The sequence below is a fragment of the Bombina bombina genome, chromosome 3 (assembly GCF_027579735.1).
Source record: "Bombina bombina isolate aBomBom1 chromosome 3, aBomBom1.pri, whole genome shotgun sequence".
NCBI classification, from domain to species: domain Eukaryota; kingdom Metazoa; phylum Chordata; class Amphibia; order Anura; family Bombinatoridae; genus Bombina; species Bombina bombina.
Genome location: NC_069501.1, coordinates 775,359,426 through 775,383,391, shown reverse-complemented (window position 1 = coordinate 775,383,391; position 23,966 = coordinate 775,359,426). Strand labels below are relative to the sequence as shown.

At 39.6% G+C, this 23,966-nt stretch overlaps 1 protein-coding gene across 2 annotated transcripts in view; it reads right to left on the bottom strand.

Moving 5' to 3' along the window:
• Positions 1 to 1,098: 1,098 nt before the first annotated feature.
• LOC128654017 (sodium/hydrogen exchanger 2) overlaps positions 1,099 to 23,966 on the bottom strand; it is a 217,295-nt gene continuing 194,427 nt past the window's right edge. For both annotated transcript variants that reach the window (XM_053707660.1, XM_053707662.1), the window contains 3 exons: positions 15,819 to 15,953; positions 14,770 to 14,860; positions 1,099 to 1,603 (listed from right to left, as the gene is read on the bottom strand). In XM_053707660.1, the coding sequence (XP_053563635.1) occupies positions 1,242 to 1,603; positions 14,770 to 14,860; positions 15,819 to 15,953 (588 nt within the window). In that variant the 3' untranslated portion in view covers positions 1,099 to 1,241. The remainder of the gene's footprint in view (positions 1,604 to 14,769; positions 14,861 to 15,818; positions 15,954 to 23,966) is intronic.

Sequence of the window (23,966 nt, the reverse complement as noted above, 5' to 3'; positions counted from 1 at the left end):
GGCGCCTCTGTTTCTGTTTTCCTTGCAGTTAACCTCTTTTTGAAGATACACCATCGTTTGGGTGAAGACCGAGAGCTGCCTTTTACTTCTTTCTTTGGACTCATTTGGACTTCAGTTTGGATTTTTTCCATTTGACCATTTGATACGTCTGTATTCATACATTTTAACCTTTTTTTATATTTCATATTTTATATATATTTTATATTCTTTTATTATTATTATTATTATTTATTTTTAATTTTTTGGTTTATTATTCTATCCATATATATGGTATCACCAGGGGCATATTGATTGTATTTTTATTCCAGTACTATACTCTGCCCTTAGTCTTTAGCGCCTCCTATAGGGGATTTGTGGTATTACCTTAGTATCACAATATCCCTCACAATATACATATAAACACATGTATATACACACACACACACATATATATATATATATATATATATATATATATATATATACACACATATATATATATATATATACACACACGCACACTTTTAAACCCTTTCCAGTCAAATGCCTTGAACCATGAAATAATTTTTAATCAATTTGAATATGTTATTGTCTTTTTAATATAGAAACTTTACATTTCAATGTTATTCCTATTCAATATATTCTTTTTATTTTTAAACACACACATATATATATACCTGTATATAGACATAAAGATATATAGGTATAGATATATATTTTACAAAAAAATAATCAAAGAACATATTCTCCTATGTGAAGAACATTGGAATGTATAGTATTCATAACTTCGTCTTTAGCGCAGTTAGTCTAACACAGTGTCAGGTTAGCACGTTAGCGATAAGTGTTAGTTTTTTTTTTTCCTTTTACACAGAACATCCCATTAAAGCCTTAGGGAGAAGAAATTCATGTGGTTGCGTTATCCTGCATAATGTCCTGCAGTTAGTGCCCACCAGACTTCCACTCGCACACTATCTTTTTACTTTTAACTTGTAATACACGTGCTAAACCTACCCACTTTAAAAGTTTACTTTCAGTGCAGTTAGCATGCGAGCGAAAATAAAAGTTAGAGCTCCACTTGTAATCTAGCCCAATATGGGCAATAATAATAAGTCTTGCAAATCATTTGGCTGTAAAATCAGTATTAAATTCATTAGTATTTCCATTCAATCTACATATATATTTCTGTTATGAGTTAGCTTACAAACCCTATATAATATGAACATAAATATCTCATTGTTTTTACACAGAAAAACTTTTGTTTTCTATTTGGGTGTTCTAGGACGAGGTTTTTCGTCTTCGTATCTCCTTTTTTGTTTTTCAAACTCTAATGTGCGTCTACTTCGAGGTGGAGGCATTGGCATCAAATCACTTTTTTCATCCACCCTCTCTTCTGGCAAACTTCCAAATCTTGGTTTTAGTAAAAGAGGTTCCCGAACTCCTTTCTGTTGGAGAGGTCTATTTTCTAAACTCAGGCCTTGAGTATCTTTATCTCCAAACTCATTTTGCATCTCAAAACTGCTATATGGTTGCCGCTTTTGTCTTTGTTCCTTTAGGATTTCTGCCGCTGTAGGATGGAAATGTAACTGCTGGACAGAATCCCGTGGGTAGAAGTCACTGTCTCCAACTGAGTAACAGAAAAACATTGCAAAAGTAAGAGATTGAACATAGTAATAAAAAATAGTTCCTACATCCACACTTAAAGGAACATGAAACACAAAATGTTTCTTTGATGAAGATAGAGCATACAATTTGAAACAACTTTCCAATTTGATTCTATTATCAGTTTTGATTTGTTCTCTTACTATCCTTTATTAAAGGTGAAGCTATGCACTACTGGGAGCTAGCTCAACACATCAGTAAACCAATGACAAGAGGCATATATGTGCAGCCACCAATCAGCAGCTAGCTCCCAGCTTCTAAACCTACATAAGTATCCTTTTCAATATAGGATACCAATAGAACAAAACAAATTAGATAACAGAAGTAATTTGGAACGTTCTTTAAAATTGTATGCTTTATCTGAATCATGAAAGAAAAATTAGATATAAAAATGTAGATATACATTTTCAGTATAAAGCATTATTAAACCAAATAAATTGGTTAATATTTGTAATTTGTATACATGCATGTTTAATAATTTATATTTTTTATCTCGGCTAAATCGGATAATTCTGAAATCTTATTAATTTTTGGAGTGTTTCTTTTGTTAGAAAATGTATTTCCCTAGATACTTACCCATAGTATACATTGCAATATATTGAAACAATAACTATATATCATTCTGAATTTACATTAAAATAATAAAACCAGGAATCCTGATTTAAACAAATTTCTCTAAAAGGAACAGTATACAAATAAACTTTAATAATTTAGACTATGGGGCTGATTTATCAAGGGCCGAATGGCCCCTGATGCCCCTGTTTCCGTGTAAGCCTTTAGGCTCGCCAGAAACAGCAGTTAAGAAGCAGCGGTCTTAAGACCGCTGCTCCTTAACTGGTCTGCTGCCTCTGAGGCTGCGGACATCAATCCGCCTGATCTCATATGATCATGTTGATTGACACCTCCCTGCTAGCGGCCGATTGGACGTGAATCTGCAGGGAGCGGGATTGCACAAGCAGTTCACTAGAACTGCTTGTGCAATGTTAAATGCCGACAGCGTATGCTGTCGGCATTCAGCGATGTCTGTCGGACATGATCGCTGAGCGGATCATGTCGGACAGACATTTGATAAATCCGCCCCAAAGCATGCAATAATAAGCAATTTTCCAATTAACTTCTATTATAAAATTGCTTTGTTCTCTCTGTATCCTTTGTTGAATAGTGAAGGTAAGGTAGGCTCATAAGAGTTCAGGTGTATTCTATGGCAATATTGTTTGTTCCAAATTATAACATTGCTAAAACCAATGACTGGTTGCCAGTGACAAACATGGCGGGGGACAGTGGGAAGGGGGGAGGGTAAGAGGGCTTTTAGGGGATCAGGGAGGTGGGAGGGTGAAAAGGGATCCCTACACAACAAAAAATAATAAATAAATAAATATATATTTTTTTAAAAAGCCCTAAACTGCAAACTGTCTGCTAGTACCTAAGATCATGGTGACAAGTGTGTTTGTGTGTGTGGGTGGGGGGGGGGGGGGGGCAAGAGCTGCTTGGGAAGGAACAGGTAGGGATTAGGGAGCGGGAGGTGTCAGGTGGGAGGGTAATCCCTACATTTCAGCAAAAATTAACCTTACTAGCTAACTGAAATCTACAGCAGAACCTAGAAAGGTACTCACATTGTCTAGAGCTTCAAAATCAAGCTCTAGATATATAGGCACAGGAAGCTCCTAATAGGAGGCAAGGCAAAGAAGGATGTTCCAGCTCCAAAGAATGAATCAGAAGTGGTTAAAAAGTATAACAAATTTATTAGAAACAAGTCACAAGGCATATACAATGAGACTGTCCCAATTATAGACTACTACAAGCAAAAGACTGTGTGCATCACAATGTCCAATGATTGCTCTGTTAGTCCGGTAAGGAACAAGGCTCCGCCCCTTTTGTTGCCAAAAACCAATGTCAAAGCCATGCATGTCTATTGTTTCTGAACAAGGGGATTCTAAAGAAGTTTTTACAACCATTTGTCTTATAATTGCTGTAGTTATGTGTAAATTATTTAGCGACAAACCCAAAGTTTGCAATAAAAGTTAACTTTTTATATGATCCTATTTGGAGGTCAAATAGTGGTATCAAATATACCAAAATGGGCCTAGATTATTTATTTATTTATTATTCTTTATTTATAAAGCGCCAACAGATTCCTGCAGCACTGCCCATGGATACATTGGGTTGTCTAAAAAAAAAAAACAAAGGCTCTAATTCTGTTTAAACGGAGTGATAGCAAAAATGCTACAAATTCACCGGTATTTCGGGAAAGTTTTTCTCTGTAGCAAAGGGGTAAAAACTGTATGGAACCCTCCTTTGTGAATTACTCAGGTTTCAAAGTAATACCAAAATAACTCAAAGTTCAAACCCTTCTGATGAGACTAGAGTAACCAAGCTCTGAATATAGATTCATGTAATCATTTGTGAATTCTGAATTCCTTAGCAACATTACAGTAGCTGTGATAGTATTAGCTGCTTTATCTAATCATTAGATAAATATTTTTTGGGGGGAATTCTTTAAAACACAGGTCCACCAAAGCCCTTTCTTTATATGTAATAAAGTTTGTGCCATTTATTTTAACATAATCTAAAGCAGTGGTTCCCAAAGTGGGCAGTATTGCCCTCTGGGGGACAGTAGTATTACTAAGGGGGGCACTACTAACAGGTATAAGAGGGTGAATGGGGCACTGGAATCACCATGGGGGGGGGGGGGTTAGTAGAAAGGAGTGGAAGAGGATAATTATGGTAATTTGCTATGCTTTATCCTAGGTGTGCAAAACAAAACAACTTTCTTGCTTTGTAGTTGAAGTTTTTCTGCTCTTTGCCAAAGCTTTGTCAAAGAATTTTCTTCTATGATAGTTCAGGTTTATCAGCAACTTAAACTTTCTCACACTATGATAATTTGCAGCCACTTGTACTGTAGCATTGCATTCCTGGTTTTGCCAGAGCTGTACATTAGCACATATTAACATTAACTGCACAGTTTAGAATCATTCGGCTAGATTTAGAGTTTTGCGGCCAAAGGGGTGCGTTAGCTACGGGTGTTTTTTTCCCCCCCCCCGCACCTTTTAAACAACGCTGGTATTTAGAGTTCTCTGAAGGGCTGCGTTAGGCTCCAAAAAAGGAGCGTAGAGCATAATTTACCGCCACTGCAACTCTAAATACCAGTGTTGCTTACGGACGCGGCCAGCTTCAAAAACGTGCTCGTGCACGATATCCCCATAGGAAACAATGGGGCAGTTTGAGCTGAAAAAAAAACCTAACACCTGCAAAAAAGCAGCGTTCATCTCCTAACGCAGCCCCATTGTTTCCTATGGGGAAACACTTCCTAAGTTTGCACCTAACACCCTAACATGAACCCCGAGTCTAAACACCCCTAACCTTACACTTATTAACCCCTAATCTGCCGTCCCCGCTATCGTTGACCCCTGCATATTATTATTAACCCCTAATCTGCCGCTCCGTACACCGCCGCAACCTACATTATAGCTATGTACCCCTAATCTGCTGCCCCTAACATCGCCGACCCCTATATTATATTTATTAACCCCTAATCTGCCCCCCCCCCCCAATGTCGCCGTTACCTAACTACACTTATTAACCCCTAATCTGCCGACCGGACCTCGCCGCCACTATAATAAATGTATTAGCCCCTAAACCGCCTCACTCCCGACTCAAAAACCCTATAATAAATAGTATTAACCCCTAATCTGCCCTCCCTAACATCGCCGACACCTAACTTCAAGTATTAACCCCTAATCTGCCGACCGGACCTCGCCGCTACTCTAATAAATGTATTAACCCCTAAAGCTAAATCTAACCCTAACCCCCCCCTAAGTTAAATTTAATTTAAATCTAACAAAATAAAATAAATCTTATTAAATACATTAATCCTATTTAAAGCTAAATACTTACCTGTAAAATAAACCCTAATATAGCTACAATATAGCTATTTTAGCATTTATATTTATTTTACAGGCAACTTTGTATTTATTTTAACTAGGTACAATAGCTATTAAATAGTTAATAACTATTTAATAGCTACCTAGTTAAAATAATTAAAAAATTACCTGTAAAATAAATCCTAACCTAAATTACAATTAAACCTAACACTACACTATCAATAAATTAATTAACTAAACTATCTACAATTATCTACAATTAAATCAACTAAACTAAATTAAAAAAAAAAAACCCACTAAATTACAAAAAATAAAAAAGATTACAAGAATTTTAAACTAATTACACCTACTCTAAGCCCCCTAAAAAATTAACAAAGCCCCCCAAAATAAAAAAAATGCCCTACCCTATTCTAAAATAAAAAGTTAACAGCTCTTTTACCTTACCAGCCCTTAAAAGGGCCTTTTGCTGTTCATGCCCCAAAGAAAACAGCTCTTTTGCATTTAAAAAAAACATACAATACCCCCCAACATTACAACCCACCACCCACTTACCCCTAGATTAGGGGTATGTGGGTGGTGGGTTGTAATGTTGGGGGGGGGGGTATTGTATGTTTTTTTAAATGCAAAAGAGCTGTTTGTAGATAATTGTAGATAGTTTAGTTAATTAATTTATTGATTTAATTATTTTAACTAGGTAGCTATTAAATAGTTATTAACTATTTAATAGCTATTGTACCTAGTTAAAATAAATACAAAGTTGCCTGTAAAATAAATATAAATGCTAAAATAGCTACAATATAATTATTTGTTATATTGTAGCTATATTAGGGTTTATTTTACAGGTAAGTATTTAGCTTTAAATAGGATTAATTTATTTAATAAGATTTATTTTATTTTGTGTTAGTGTTAGGGTTAGACTTAGCTTTAGGGGTTAATACATTTATTATAGTAGCGGTGAGGTCCGGTCGGCAGATTAGGGGTTAATACTTGAAGTTAGGTGTCGGCAATGTTAGGGAGGGCAGATTAGGGGTTAATCAAATTTATTATAGGATTTTTGAGGCGGAAATGAGGCGGTTTAGGGGTTAATACATTTATTATAGTGGCGGCAAGGTCCGGTCGGCAGATTAGGGGTTAATAAGTGTAGGTAGGTAGCGGCGACGTTGGGGGTGGCAGATTAGGGGTTAATAAATATTATGTAGGTTTCGGCGATGTTAGGGGCAGCAGATTAGGGGTACATAGGGATAATGTTTGTGGCGGCGGTGTGAGGTCGGCAGATTAGGGGTTAAAGATGTTTATTAGAGTGGTGGCAATGTGGGGGGACCTCGGTTTAGGGGTACATAGGTAGTTTATGGGTGTTAGTGTACTTTAGAGCACAGTAGTTAAGAGCTTTATGAACCGGCGTTAGCCCATAAAGCTCTTAACTCCTGACTTTTTTCTGCGGCTGGAGTTTTGTCGTTAGAGTTCTAACGCTCACTTCAGCAAAGACTCTAAATACCAGCGTTAGGCAAATCCCATTGAAAAGATAGGATACGCAATTGACGTAAGGGGATCTGCGGTATGGAAAAGTCGCAGCTGGAAAGTGAGCATTAGACTCTTTCCTGACTGACTCTAAATACCAGCGGGCGGCCAAAACCAGCGTTAAGACCCCTTAACGCTGGTTTTGACGGCTAACGCAGAACTAAATCTAGGCGTAAGTGTAGTAGCAGGAAACACAGTTGTGTTTGTCTGAGTAGCTTTGTACACAGTCAACCATTTAAGGTTTTTAAAACTTCTGTCATCAGAAATAATTTGTTGGTGCACTGCTGGTAAGAAGAATACACTTTCTATAAAGTTGATTTATTGGTGCAGAAGTACAACCGCTGTTTCCTCTAAGGTGTACGCTTGTGCACATGCACGGCAGCTTTTTAGGGAGAGCTCAGCTACAGTGTTAGTGAGCACAGTTTCCATACCCTGGGGCCGGAGTAGAACACGATTTGCAAATAGTAGCAATATTTCTTTTTATAATTTTTTTAAAATTAGCTTAATTAGTTTTATTTAATTTTTAACCTTTCATTGCCCCTGCACGCACTATGAATCTTTAAAATGCACAGGCTTCTGTAGAGAGTGAGGAAGGAGTAGGTTTGCTGAGCAGGGCAGCTGCTTTTGTCTTCTGACAGTGTGCGGTGCTGTCTACTTCACTCCACCAATCCTCAGGGCAGATTTTAAAGGGACACTCTGCTCACTCTAGTGACCTAATTATAACTGTCCTTAATCGGCCACAGCAGAGAAAGTAACTTAAGTTACAACGTGGCAGCTCCGGTACCCTTACAATGTTATATATGCTTTCCATTTGGCAGCCACAACTAATACAGAAGAACTTGCGTAATGAATCTGATTTTGAAAAACTCCTACTGACTGCACATTGAATGTTATCATTAAGCTATAATTTCCTGTGGAAAAGTTTGTACAGCATCAGCAATTTAATATCCTTATTTTTGCCAATTTGTATAACAAATTTAATTTTACCCTAAGGATTTAGATTTTGTTGTGAGAGTGAGTGCGCGAATGTGAGAGAGTGTGTGTGTGTGCATGAGAGAGAGTGTGTGTGAGACAGACTGTGTGTGTATGTGAGAGTGAGTATCTGAGAGAGCGTATGTGTGTGTGATAACGTGTGTGTATGTGTATTAGCGAATGTGTGTGAGAGTCTGTTAATGTGTATATGTGGTCTTCCATTTACAAGTTTGTCTACACACAAGAATAAGGTGCACACAAATTTTATTCACTTGACCAAAAATTGCACAAGCAAAAATTAAAGGCAACATTGAATACAACTATACTAAAAACATAATTTATGCTTACCTGATAAATTTATTTCTCTTGTAGTGTATCCAGTCCACGGATCATCCATTACTTATGGGATATTCTCCTTCCCAACAGGAAGTTGCAAGAGGATCACCCAAGCAGAGCTGCTATATAGCTCCTCCCCTCACATGTCATATCCAGTCATTCGACCGAAACAAGACAAAAAAGGAGAAACCATAGGGTGCAGTGGTGACTGTAGTTTAATTAAAATTTAAACCTGCCTTAAATGGACAGGGCGGGCCGTGGACTGGATACACTACAAGAGAAATAAATTTATCAGGTAAGCATAAATTATGTTTTCTCTTGTTAAGTGTATCCAGTCCACGGATCATCCATTACTTATGGGATACCAATACCAAAGCTAAAGTACACGGATGATGGGAGGGACAAGGCAGGTACTTAAACGGAAGTGACCACTGCCTGTAAAAAACCCTTTCTCCCAAAAATAGCCTCCGAAGAAGCAAAGTATCAAATTTGTTAAATTTGAAAAAGTATGAAGCGCAGACCAAGACTCCGTCTCGTAAATCTGTTCAACAGAAGCCTCCTTCTAAAAAGGTCCAAGTAAAAACCACAGCTCTAGTAGAATGAGCTGTAATCCCTTCAGAAGGCTGCTGTCTAGCAGTCTCATAAGCTAAATGAATTATGCTTTTTAACAAAAAGGACAGAGAGGTCACTGAAGTCTTTTGACCTCTCCTCTGTCCAGAATAGACAACAAACAAGGTGAATGTTTGATGAAAATCTGTAGTAGCTTGAAAGAAAAACTTTAAAGCACGAGCCACGTCCAAATTGTGTAATAGACGTTCCTTCTTTGAAGAAGGATTAGGATACAAGAACGGAACAACAATCTCTTGAGTGATATTCTTGTTAGATACCACCTTAGGTAAAAACCCAGGTTGGTACGTAGGACTACCTTATCCGTACGGAGGACCAGATAAGAAGAATCACATTGTAACGCAGATAACTCGGAGACTCTACGAGCCGAGGAAATAGCTACCAATAAAGAACTTTCCAAGATAAAAGTTTGATATCTATGGAATGAAAAAGGTCAAACGGAACTCCTAGAAGAACCTTAAGAACCAGGTTTAAGCTCCATGGCGGAGCAACGGTTTTAAACACAGGCTTGGTTCTAGCCAAAGCCTGACCAAAAGCCTGAACGTCTAGAATACCTGCCAGACGCTTGTGCAAAAGAATAGACAGTAGAAATCTGTCCTTTTAAGGAACTAGCTGACAATCCTTTCTCAAAATCATCTTGGAGAAAAGATAATATCCTGGGAATCCAGACTTTACTCCATGAGTAACCCTTGGATTCATAACAATAAGATATTTACACCATATCTATGTTAAATTTTCCTAGAGACAGGCTTTCATGCCTGTATTAAGGTATCAATGACTGACTCGGAGAAGCCATGCTTTGATAACATCAAACGTTCAGTCTCCAGGCAGTCCAACTCAGATTAGTTATATTTAGATGGTTGAAAGGACCCTGAGGTAGAGGGTCCTGTCTCAGAAGCAGAGACCGTGGTGGAAGGATGACATGTCCACCAGATCTGCATACCAGGTCCTGCGTGGCCACGCAGGCGCTGTCAAAAACGCCAAAGCACTCTCATGCTTGATTTTGGCAAACACCTCCGGAGGGAATTCCCACTCCCCCGGATGAAAAGTCTGACGACTTAGAAAATCCGTCTCCCAGTTCTCAACACCTGGGATATGTATAGCTGATAGACAAGAGTGAGTCTCTGTCCAGTGAATTATATTAAGACTTCTAACATCGCTAGGGAACTTCTGTTCCCCCTTGATGGTTGATGTAAGCCACAGTCGTGATATTGTCAGACTGAAATATGATGTACCTCAGAGTTGCTAACTGAGGCCAAGTCTGAAGAGAATATGGAATATCGCTCCCAGTTCCAGAATATTCATTAGAAGGAGGGTCTCCTCCTGAGTCCACTATCCCTGAACCTTCAGGGAGTTCCAGACTGTATCCCAACCTAAAAGGCTGGCATCTGTTATAACAATTGTCCCATCTGACCTGCGGAAGGTCATACCCTTGGACAGATGGACCCGAGATAGTCACCAGAGAAGAGAACCTCTGATCTCTTGATCCAGATTTAACAGGAGAACAAATCTGTGTAATCCCCGTTCCTCTGACTGAGCATGCATAGCTGCAGCGATCAGAAAAGTAGGCGTGCAAACGATACTATGTCCCTTGCCGCTACCATTAAGCCGATTACATTCATGTACTGAGCCACCAAAGGGCGCGGATGGAATGAAGAACACGGCAGAAATTTAGAAACTTTGACAACCTTGACTCCGTCAGGTAAATTTTCATTTCTACAAAATCTATCAGAATCCCTAGGAGGGAAACCCTTGAGATTGGGGATAGAGAACTCTTTCCTTGTTCACTTTCCACCCATGCGATCTCAGAAATGCCATTACTACGTCCGTATGAAACTTGGCAACTTGGATGTTTGACGCCTGTATCAGGATGTCGTCTAAATAAGGGGCCATTTTTATGCCCGCGATCTAAGGACCGCCAAAGCGACCCCAGAACCTCCATAAAGATTCTTGGGGCTGTAGTTAACCCAAAGGAAAGAGCTACAAACTGCATCGTTATGTGAGGATAAGCATCCTTCAAATCCATTGTAGTCCTCTATTGACTCTCCTGGATCATAGTTAAAATGGTACGAATAGTTTCCAACTTAAATGATGGAATCTAAGGAATTGGTTTAAGATCTTTAGATCCAAAATAGATCTGAAGGTTCCCTCTCCTTGGGAACCACAAACAGATTTGAGTAAAAATTCTATCTCTGTTCCTCCCCTGGAACTGGATGGGTCTCGTACACAGTGTAAGAATGCCTCTTTCTTTATCCGGTTTGCAGATAATTGTGAAAGGGGAAATCTCCCCTTTTTTGGGGGGGAAAAGCTTTGAAATCCAGAAGATATCTCTGGGATATAATTTCCAATGCCCAGGGATCCTGGGCCTCTCTCTCTCACCCACGCCTGGGCGAAAAATGAAAGTCTGCCCCCTACAGGATCCGTTACCGGATAGGGAGCCGTTCTACATGCTGTCTTAGAGGCAGCAGCAGGCCCCTTGGCCTGCTTATCTTTGTTCCAGGTCCGGTTGTCACCAGACTGTCTAGGACTAAGCAAAAGTTCCCTCTTGATTTGCCTTAGAGGAAATTGATGCCACGCCTGCCTTGAAGTTTCGAAAGGCACGAAAATTAGTCTTTTTGGCCCTTGATTTGGACCTGTCCTGAGGAAGGGCGTTACCTTTTCCTCCAGTGATATTAGCAATAATCTCCTTCAAACCAGGGCCGAATAGGGTCTGCCCCTTGAAGGGAAGATAAGTAGCTTATTTAGTAAAGTCACGACAGCTGACCATAATATAAGCCATAGCGCTGTGCGCGCCAGCATAGTAAAAACAGAATTCTTAGCCGTTAGTTTAGACAAAAAAAAACAAGGCATCAGAAACAAAGGAATTGGCTAGCTTAAGTGCTCTAAGCTTGTCAAGTATTCATCCAATGGAGTCGCTACCTGTAAAGCCTCATCCAGAGACTCAAACCAGAACGCCGCAGCAGCAGTGACAAAAGCAATGCATGCAAGGGGCTGCAGGATAAAACCTTGTTGAATAAACATTTTCCTAAGGTAACCCTCTAATTTTTTATCCATTGGATCTAAAAAAGCACAACTGTCCTCGACAGGGTAAGTGGTACGCTAGCTAGAGTAGAAACTCTTCTCTCCACCTTAGGAACTGTCTGCCATAAGTCCCGTGTGGCGGCAACTATTAGAAACATTTTTCTAAAAATAGGAGGGGAAGAGAACGGCACACCTGGTCTATCCCATTCCTAATTAATAATTATAGTAAACCTCTTTAGGTATTGGAAAAACATCAGTACACACCGGCACTGCATAGTATTTATCCAGTCTACACAATTTCTCTGGCACTGCGATTGTACACAGTCAATCAGAGCAGCTAAAACCTCCCTGAGCAACAAGTGGAGGTTCTCAAGCATAAATTTTAAATGTAGAAATATCAGAATCAGGTTAAATCATCTTCCCTGAGTCAAAAATATCACCCACAGACCGAAGCTCCCCAGCTTCTGCATATTATGAGGCTCATAAAGCATGGTTCTTAAAGCGTCTGTATGCTCTGTAACTATCCCCAGAGCTATCTTGCTTTCCTTTAATTTCAGGTAGTCTGACTAATACCGTTGCCAGTGTATTATTCACAACCTTTGCCATGTCTTGAAAATAAACGCTATGGGCGCCCTTTATGTACTTGGCGCCATTTGAGCGTGAGTCCCTGAAGTGGGAGTCGAAGGATCTGACACGTGGGGAGAGTTAGTCGGCATAACTTCCCCCTCGATAGAATCCTCTGGTAAATAAACGCTATGGGCGGCCTTGATGTACTTGGCGCCATTTGAGCGTGAGTCCCTAAAGCGGGAGTCAAAGGGTCTGACACGTGGGGAGAGTTAGTCGGCATAACTTCCCCCTCGAGAGAATCCTCTGGTGATAATGTTTTTAAAGACAAAAAATGATCTTTATTGTTTAACATGAAATCAGTACATCTGGTACACATTCTAAGATGGGGTTCCACCATGGCTTTAAACATAATGAACACAGAGCTTCCTCTATGTCAGACATGTTAGAACAGACTAATAATGAGACTAGTAAGCTTGGAAAACACTTTAAATCAGGTTAACAAGCAAATATAAAAAACGTTACTGTGCCTTTAAGAGAAACAAATTTTGTAAAAATTTGAAAAACGGTGTAAAAAGGCAGTAAATCAAACACAATTTTTACAGTATATGTAATAAGGTAACAGAGCATTGCACCCACTTGAAAATGGATGATTAACCCATTAATGCAAAAAACAGATAAAAAAAACGACATAGACGTTTTTAAACAGACACAACAAAACTGCCACAGCTGAGCTGTGGATTACCTTCCCTATAAACGATTTTGGAAGTCTTTTTAGCCCTTTAGAGATGTCCTGTAGTAATCATGGGACTGCTGAGGGAATCTGGGTGATTCATTTTTTAATTTTAACTGCACAAAAAAGCGCTAAATTAGGTCCCTCCCACTCATATTACAACAGTGGGAAGCCTCAGTTAACTGTTTCTATGCAGAATTTAAGCCAGCCATGTGGAAAAATTAGGCCCCAATAAGTTTTATCACCAAACATATGTCAAAAAACGATTAAACATGCCAGAAAACGTTTTAAAACACATTTTTATAAGAGTATGTATCTCTATTAATCAGCCTGATACTAGTCGCTTTCACTGCATTTAAGGCTATACTAACATTACAGTTTTATCACCAATGTACGTTAAAAAACGATTAAACATGCCAGCAAACGTTTTAAAACACATTTTTATGAGAGTATGTATCTCTATTAATAAGCCTTATACCAGTCACTATCACTGCATTCAAGGCTTTACTTACATTACTTCGGTATCAGCAGTATTTTCTTAGTCAATTCCATTCCTTAGAAAAATATTTTACTGCACATACCTTATTTGCAGGCAAAACTGCACGCCATTCCCCCTCTGAAGTACCTCACTCCTCATAATGTGTGAGAACAGCAAATGGATCTTAGTTACTTCTGCTAAGATCATAGAAAAACGCAGGCAGATTCTTCTTCCAAATACTGCCTGAGATAAACAGTACACTCCGGTGCCATTTAAAAATAACAAACTTTTGATTGAAGAAATAAACTAAGTATAAAACACCACAGTCCTCTCCCGACCTCCATCTATGTTGAGAGTTGCAAGAGAATGACTGGGTATGACATGTGAGGGGAGGAGCTATATAGCAGCTCTGCTTGGGTGATCCTCTTGCAACTTCCTGTTGGGAAGGAGAATATCCCATAAGTAATGGATGATCCGTGGACTGGATACACTTAACAAGGGAAAGTAAGGAAATCAACTCAAGATCTCTGACTATGGCAATTTAAGACCCCTGATGACATGAAACAAGAGATTGGGAAACTAATTTAAATTATTCAAGTCCATCCATCAGATTAACAGTTTTTGAACAGTTAAGCATTTACTAAATGTGGTTTATACGGCTCTTGCACAGTAACTATCAACTTTAACAAACTAGTATCAGCAGATAAAGATAATACAGTTTTTATAAAAATAAAAATGTCTTACAATTTGAATAGGTTTAATTGTATTGTCTTAGCTTTATTATGGGTTGTGCACTGCTGGTCTGAATATTATTTTATGGGTTATGTTAGGGGGTGCCAATGGTGAGTTTATAGAACTAAGGGGCAGTGACCTAAAAAGGTTTGGGAATGACTGATCTAAAGTGCGCCCAAGCTGTCTCTGCAAAGCACAATGTACTGCACTTGAAATTCATTTTTGTTTTATTGGTGAAGGACCCCTTTGTGTAAATCGTATTAACTAACCTGTAAATGAAGGTGTCCTTTTTTCATTTTGTCGATCAGGAAGCTTTGTATGACCAGGAAGAGACAAATATCGTGACTGATGAGCACTTGCCTAAATGAAAACAATTTATGTACAGTGTTATGAATGGTGTTCAAAGTATAATACGTTACGTTTCATTTTAAAGTAACATATTTGCATAAAACAGACACACAACTTAACAAAAGCTTAGGATATTTGGTTGTAATTCTGATGCATTTATAAAAAAATATATTTTATTATTCAGAGTATATGAGAAATTTTCCAGTGAAGCTAATAAACAAATGGTTGCATTGTACAGTATATTTACTCAATATGTAGTAGTTATAGCTGACTTATCTCCCGTAAAGGGTGGCATCAAGTCACTTGTCACTGGCTCACCAGGTGTGTTCAGCTAGCTCCCAGTAGTGTACGAGGGGTTCCACGCATAGTTATATGCAAGCAATAGTGCTATAATAAAATTGCACTCTCATGTCCCCATCACTTTTGTATGTTGTTACAACATTAATCTACTACCCATGTGGGAAAACATTATAATAAAGAAGAAAGTGTGCTTTCAGGTATAATGTGGCACCTTGGCTTGATCCAGAGGAAATAGCTGGTGCAGCATCAGAAGCCTCAGAGGGCCATATGTGGGCTGCCAGTTGTCTTATCAGACTTATCAAGGCTAAACCTGCTACATAAATTTTCCTTATTGGCTTTAACAGAACTAAAAAATAGTGTACTTTACACTAACATTGTGACAGTGGCTAGCCTTTAAATAAAAATGGTTGGAAGAGTTTGGCTATTCAAAAACAATTGCAGCAAACACGATTTTGTTTTAAGAATGTTTATACTTGGCATATGGTATTCTATAGCAACACAGCAGCATTGTTTTGTAATTACAAGGTGATTACTGTCCATTTGAACAAGAAGCTTAGCATGACCTCTGAGGCATGACCTCTGATGCTTATTTATTTCTCTATAAGTTAAATGTAGGCTAACTTAGCTGCATACATCTAGTAATACAAATACATGGAGCTGAATACAATACCGCTCTATTCCTGGATATAAGGCTGTTATCTTTTCTCAGGCTATCTCTCATGCTGTGTCGACGTCGAATCAATATTTCTTTAGCCTGTTTTTCATTGGTTCCAACTGCAAGATTGTGTCTATTGTACGACAATGTCTGGAAAATAAGGAAAAAAAAGTTTTTTGTTTTTTTTTAGTCCTTATACGCGACCATGAATTGGGAGCACATAATGCTTTCAATCTTATGATCCAGTCCATAAGCATACAAGTCAGTCAAAATAAAATCTTCATTATTGAGAAAGGGCATGTCATTTTAAACAGCTTTCCAATTTACTTTTATCATCAAAATTGCTTTGCTCTCTTGGTATTCATTGTTGAAAACTAAACCTAGGTAGGCTCATATGCTAATTCTAAGCCTTTGAAGGCTGACTCTTATCTCAGTGCATTTTGACCATTTTTCACAGCTAGACAGTTCTAGTTAATGTGTGCCATATATATACCATTGTGCTCACCCACATGAAGTTATTTATGAGTCAGCACTGATTGGCTAAAATGCAAGTCTGTCAAAACAACCGATATAAGGGGGTAGTATGCAGAGGCTTAGATACAAGGTAATCACAGATGTAAAAACATAAATTATGCTTACCAGATACTTTTATTTCCTTCTGTATAAGGAGAGTCCACAGCATTTTTTCTTACTGTTGGGAAATACTGAACCTGGCCACCAGGAGGAGGCAAAGACACCCCAGCCAAAGACTTAAATACCGCTCCCACTTCCCCCATTCATTCTGCCGAGGGAACAAGGAACAGTAGGAGAAATATCCGGGTATAAAAAGGTGCCAGAAGAAAAATATAATTTAGAGGGCCGTCCATCAGAGAACATGGGACTCTCCTTATACAGAAGGAAATTAAATTATCTGGTAAGCATAATTTATGTTTTTCTTCTTTATATAAGAGAGTCCATGGCATCATTCCTTACTGTTGGGAAACTTATACCCAAGCTCTAGAGGACACTGAATGATAACGGGAGGGACGAAAATAGAGGCGGACCCTAATCTGAGGGCACCACAGCCTGCAAAACCTTTCTCCCGAAAGCTACTTCAGCCGAAGAAAAAAAAAAAAATCAAACTTGTAAAATTTTGGAAAAGTATGTAAGGAGGACCAGGTAGCCGCCTTATAAATCTGATCCATATAGGCCTCATTCTTAAAGGCCCAAGAGGAAGCCACTGCTCTAGCAGAATGAGCCGTAATCCTTTGAGGAGGTTTATGTCCCGCTATCTCATAAGCAAAGCAGATAACACTCTTTAACCAAAAAGATAAGGAAGTCGAAGCGACCTTCTGTCCCTTACGCTTCCCAGAATAGACAACAAACGAGGACAAAGTTTGTCTAAAATCCTTAGTAGCCTGAAGGTAGAACTTCAAGGCACGAACCACGTCCAGATTATGAAGCAAACGTTCCTTCGCAGATGAAGGATTTGGACACAAGGAAGAAACCACAATCTCTTGATTGATGTTGCGGTCTGACACGACCTTTGGAAGAAAACCTAACTTAGTACATAGGACAGCCCTATCCGAATGGAACACCAGATAAGGAGGCTCACATTGCAAGGCGGCAATCTCAGATACTCTGCGCGTAGAAGCAATAGCCAGTAGAAAAAGAACCTTCCAGGACAACAATTTAATATCAATCTCATGCATAGGCTGAAACGGAGCCCTTTGCAAAACCTTAAGAACAAGATTTAGACTCCAAGGAGGAGCCTTAGATCTAAACACAGGTCTGATCCTAATCAGAGCCTTAACAAAGGACTGTACATCGGGAAGCTCGAAGAGCCTCTTGTGCAGTAAAACAGATAGGGCCGAAATCTGTCCCCTCAGGGGACTGGCAGAAAGGCCCTTCTCCAGTCTATTTTGGAGAAACGATAGGATCCTGGCAACCTTAACTTTATTAAGAGTAAGGGGAAGGAAAGAAGTACTTTATGGCACACTTATAATGTATAGTTGAGGATTATACCACATTTATTAAACAGGGAAAGGAGTGAGAAAAGAGGGAGGGCTAAATATAAAATTTAACTTTTAAAGTACTTAAATTAAAAAGGAAAATCTAAGACACACATTAAAATCATTTAAAAGACAAAGAAAATACATGTGCATGCCCTCTGTTGAAAGAGTACATAACACTCAGTCCATATATATTAATGTCACACATGCATCCATTAACATATAATATGTATCTAGAGTGTGTAGTTTGCTGGATTAGGTAGTTATCCCAATATTTCTATATAGTTACTATGGTGTGTTTGGAAATACACTACCCCTGATAACATATCAGGTTAGGCTTAAAATAGAACAGAAGGAATAAACCTTAAGAATACCACACTTGAGCAAAGTATCAAACACTCTGGTATTGTTACATATACATAATGCCGTATTCGTTGTACTCACAGCGATATCCTATTTGAACTATATTCCCTCACGATTTATACTGGCTCATACAGCAACTAAATCAACTTATAAGTTAAAGTGAGGTTAGTATAGGGTTAAACCATTCATACAAATGGCTCCAAATATTAGTTATAAGTTATTGATTAAGCAGAGTGAGCATTAAACTTGTGCAAAGGCACCAACATATTAAGTCAAACAACAGTGCCCTCTGTTTGACTTAATATGTTGGTTCCTTTGTACAAATTTAATGTTAGTTAGTATTTAACCTTAACTTTATGCCAGGAAAATCCATGCTCTTCACAAAAGAATAAGTAGGTTCTACACACCTTTTGATAGATGCAACGAGTAACCGGCTTACGAGCTTGAATGAGAGTATCAATCACTCTCTCAGAAAAACCCTCTCTTGGCTAGGATTAAGCATTCAATCTCCACGCAGTCAGCCTCAGAGAATCTAGATTTTGATGAACAAAGGGACCTTGTTCCAGCAGATCCTTGCGACAAGGCAACGTCCACGGAGGAGATGATAACATCCTCACCAGATCCGCGAACCACATCCTTCGTGGCCACAGTGGAGCAATCAGTATCACTGATGCCTGCTCCTGCTTGATGCGGGCCGTTACATGAGGAAGAAGTGGTAACGATGGGAAAAGGTAAATTAGACTGAACCTCCAAGGCACTGCTAATGCATCTATTAGCTCCGCCTGAGGATCCCTGGACCTCAACCCATATCTGGGTAGCATGGTATTGAAACGAGACACCATGAGATCTATCTCCGGCATCCCCCACTGGTTGCATATCTCTGCAAACACTTCGGATGGAGAGACCATTCCCCTGGATGAAAGGATTGTCTGCTGAGAAAATCCGCTTCCCAGTTGTCCACACCCGGAATATGGATCGCTGACAGCTCCAGAATTTGAGATACCGCCCTCATTGCTAGGGAGCTTCTCATTCCCCCCAATGGTTGATGTAAACCACCAAGGTTATATTGTCTGTTTGGAATCTGATAAACCGGAATGAACCCAGAAGGGGCCAAGCCTTCAGAGCATTGAAGATTGCTCAAAGTCCTAGAATGCTAATCGGGAGGGAGCGTTCCTCCTGAGACCACAGGTCCTGTGCCTTCTTGGCACCCCAAACAGCTCCCCATCCTAATAGACTTGCATCCGTAGTCACAATCTCCCAGGATGGTCTTAAGAAGGATGTCCCTCTGGACAGATGATCTGGACAGAGCCACCAAGAGAGTGATTCTCTAGACCGGTTGTCCAGAGAGATCTGTTGAGACGGATCCGAATAATCGTCATTCCACTGCCTCAGCATGCACAGTTGCAGCAATCTGAGACGGAACCTGGCAAAAGGAATGATGTCCACGCTGGACACCATGAAACCAATCACCTCCATACACTGGGCCACAGAGGGCCTTAAGGAGGTCCGGCAGGCAAAACATGCCAAAGCAAGCTTGCAACGTCTCTGGTCTGTTAGAAATATCCTCATGGATATAGAGTCTTTTATAGCACCCAGGAATTCTACCCTGGTGCTTGGAATAAGAGAACTATTTTCTAGATTTATCTTCCATCCATGGGATCAAAGAAGAGAGAGAAGAGATTCTGAATGGTCCTCCACCAGATGAATAGATGGTGCTTGTGCTAGAAAATCATCCAAGTAGGGAGCTACTGCTATACCCGGGTTCTGGAAACGGCTAGAAGAGCCCCTAGAACTTTCGTAAAAATTCTTGAAGCAGTAGCTTGACCAAACGGAAGTGCAATGAACTGGAAGTGCTGGTCCAGGAACGCAAACCTTAGGAACTGGAAGTGATCCTTGTGGATTGGAACCTGAAGGTAAGCATCCTTCAGATCTATAGTGGTCATGAACTGTCCTTCCTGAACTAAGGGAAGGATGGACCTTATTGTCTCCATCTTGAACGAGGGGACGTTTAGAAATTTGTTTAAGCACTTTAGGTCCAGAATCGAGCAAAAAGTTCCCTCCTTCTTTGGGACCACGAAAAGGTTTGAATAGTATCCTAAACCTCTTTCTGCAATAGGTACTGGGACAATGACCCCTAAGGAGGACAGATCCTGCACGCACCCCAGAAAAGCTTCCCTCTTTTCTGGTCTGGAAGACAGGCTTGAGAGGGGAAATCTGCTCTTGGGTGGATGCGACTTTAAAACTTGTCCTTTATGCCTGAGCTATGACCTCTAGGACCCATGGATCCTACATGTCCCTGAACCAAGTTTCTGAAAAGAGTGACAGCATGCCCCCTACATGATCCAGCACTGGATCGGGGGCCGCCCCTTCATGCCGATTTAGTCTTGGTGGGCTTCTTGCTCTGCTTGGATTTATTCCAGGACTGATCTGGCTTCCAAGTACTCTTGGTTTGCTCAGGCTTAGCGGAGGGCTGCTGTCAGATTTATCAGAACGAAAATTAGAACTTTGTCCCTTAGATTTGTTCTTTTTATCTTGCGGTAGGAAGATACCCTTGCCCCCAGTAACCGTGCAGATAATGGAATCCAGGCCTGGACCAAATAAAATCTTTTCTTTAAGGGAAGGGAAAGAAATCTGGACTTAGAAGTCATATCCACAGACCAGGACTTCAGCCAGAGCGCCCGAAGGGCCTGAACTGAAAAGCCAGAAACCTTAGCATTTAGGCAAATAACCTGCATGTTTGCATCACAGATAAAAGAATTAGCAATTCTCATGGCTTTAATTCTTTCCTGGATAATGTTGAGGGGACCCTCCACCTCGATCAATTCAGATAAGGAGTTGCATCAGTAGGTAGCTGCTCCAGCAACCTTGGCAACGGCTGCCACCGGTTGAAACAAGTATCTTGTATGTTTAAACATCTTTCTTAGAAATGTTTCCATCTTGTTATCGATTGGCTCTCTGAATGACAAGCTATCCTCAAGCAGGATAGTAGTACATTTGGCAAGCGTGGAGAAAGCGCTATCTACCCTAGGGATGGAACCCCACAACTCTAATTAAGAGTCTGGGACCGGGAATATTTTTTTAAAGGAAGATAAAAGGGAAAAGAAAGATTCAATTCTGTCCCATTCATTCTTAGTAATGTTCACCATCTTTACAGGCACAGGAAAAGTTAAAGTCACTACCCTGTCCTCGTAAACTCTGTCCAATTTAGGAATCAGGCAGCTTGGCCTCTGGAACCTCTAATGTAAACAGGACTTTCTTTAGACGAAAACATAAGTGTTCAATCTTAAATCTAAAGGCTGGTCCTCCACAGCAGGAGGCTTAGAGGCAGCAGGCTCCATCCCAGAAAGTTCACCCTCTGAAGCCTCAGAGTGCGACAAAGAAATCCAATAAATTATGATTACCCCTGGGAAGGAAAACTATGTTTAACCTTCTGCTTGTGCTTAGCAGGGTGAGGTAAAGCACTGAGGGCTTCAGAAACCACCGTCTTTAACTGCACAGTAAAATCTGATTGTAAAAGTCCCCCTCCAGATGAAGGATCAAGCGTGCTACGGGAAGCTGCGTGTCTAGAAGGAGATGACTGCTGGGTATGCACCTCATGGGACAGCGAGTCCTCAGAGGTGGATGGCTCAGTGGTACTAAAGGGGTTAACCTTCTTTGATCTAATAACGTTGTCAAGGCATGTGCAACATAGTTAAAGAGGGCGGGCATGCCAAGGCCTCCTCACAATATAAACAGGTATTACTATTTTGAATAGAGGGAGTACCCTCTAGTATCTCAGAATCCTCCATAGCTTAAGCTAATGACAGTAGGACACAGAAATTAAACAATTTTTATTTCTCAAAAAACGGCACATTTATACTCCCAATGGCTGGGGCACTCACCACCTCCTAGACCCAGACAATACAGAGAAATAGCGTCTTCTCCGACAGCCAGCTCGGTCAGGAAAGAGGAAATGAAAGTGAGACCACTCCCGATCACATGGTATGCAAGGCAGGACCGCCCCTGCTATTAGAAAAAGCGCACCAAGTTACAAACTGCACATTACTTAAAGTGAAAGTAAAAACCTGTGCGTTCCAGTCCTATAACAGTTTATGAGTCCAATAAAATCTCACACAAAAAGCAGCATAAAATCAAAGCATAACATTTGATTAAACCCCACTGTTCAAAAATCCCGCCCAGGAGATATTAACCCATGATTTTATTAAGATAAAAGGAGCCACACTGTGACCCTGTCTTCTAACGTTTTCAACATACGTAAAAATTGAAACGATCTTACCAGAATCCACGCTGTGGAACAGAAACACAGCCTCTCAAGTGTGACAGTCTTGTAGCATCGCTCCTGACATGGACTTGAGTGAGAAAAACAAACAGGCAGTGAAACTCGTCAACACTGATTGCTTAGGAGCTGTTAGCAGGCAGTCTGGATGGGTTTGCAGAAAGACTCTCCCGTGCATATCCAGACTCTAACTTTTGTCAATGCTCTGAGAGGCTGACAAGACTACTTAAAAATCCAGTCCCATATCGAAGGGCAGATACCCCTCCTAAGGAACTACTCCGAAATCTTCTGACACTTCTCTACCATCCTCCTGTGAAGAAAGGCAAAAAATGACTAGGGGATGGGGGAAGTGGGAGAGGTATTTAAGCATTTGGCTGGGGTGTCTTTGCCTCCTCCTGGTGGCCAGGTTCAGTATTTCCCAACAGTAAGGAATAATGCCATGGACTCTCTTTATATTAAGAAGGAAAAGTATATTAATATAACTTTGTCGGTTATGCAAAACTGGGGAATGAGTAATAAAGGGATTATCTATCTTTTTAAACAATAACAATTCTGGAATAGGCTGTCTAGGCTGTCCCTTCAACTAAAGTGGAAAAATGTGGATCTAACAGAGTATTTACGTTTGCAGAAAAAGAAATCCACTTGATTACAATAGAATGGTAGTTAACTACAATACTAGAAACCAGTTGTATTATATAAATATATAGGGTTCTAATTCATCCTCTCATTGCACCATATAAAACAGTAATGTCTGCAGCGCTAATTGAATAAAGTATACTTGTCTTTATTGAGGCATCTTTCAGTAAGGAACACAAAGAAAAAGCAAGCAATGTTTCAGGTTATTCACCTTTAACCATGCTTCTCCCCAGTACCTGTGTACTGTTCCTTATATGGAAAAATAATTAACTATTTAATTCCTTGCAAATTTCAATAAATGCAATGCTGCCACCTAGTGGTCAAACTACTTACACTTAAATCACATTCAAATTGTTATCATTATTTTAATACAGATAGATATATACACAGTTCTTTCAATTTATAAAAACACAGACAGTGTTTTATAGAAGATTACAGTCCCTCTCTGTCAGACAAATGCCCTAACAATGGTGATTCTCTTTTGAGGAGGCAGGATGTAAAGAAGCCATTAAGCCTCTATAAAAGAAATATGTCATGCAATTTCCACTTTAAGAGAGCCTTTTAAAAAAAACAAACAAAACAAAAAAAAAAAACAAGGGGTTAAATGTCTCTACAGCTCTGGAAGAAATTGACGGATGTGAAAATTTGGTGGAATTTTTCGGTAGACATACTGTATTTGGGATCATTGTATACATGTTATATTCTTTATGTGTTTTGATTATCAGTTTGTTCACATTGTATTAAGTACAAACACAATCATTTTGATTTTATAATGACAAAAACATTTTTATCTCCTCATATAGCAATGCAATTACAGTATTTTAAAGAAAGAAATAATGCTATTAAAAGGTTTGTTAAGTTTTGAGTATCTAACATTTATTAATGCTACCTTCATGT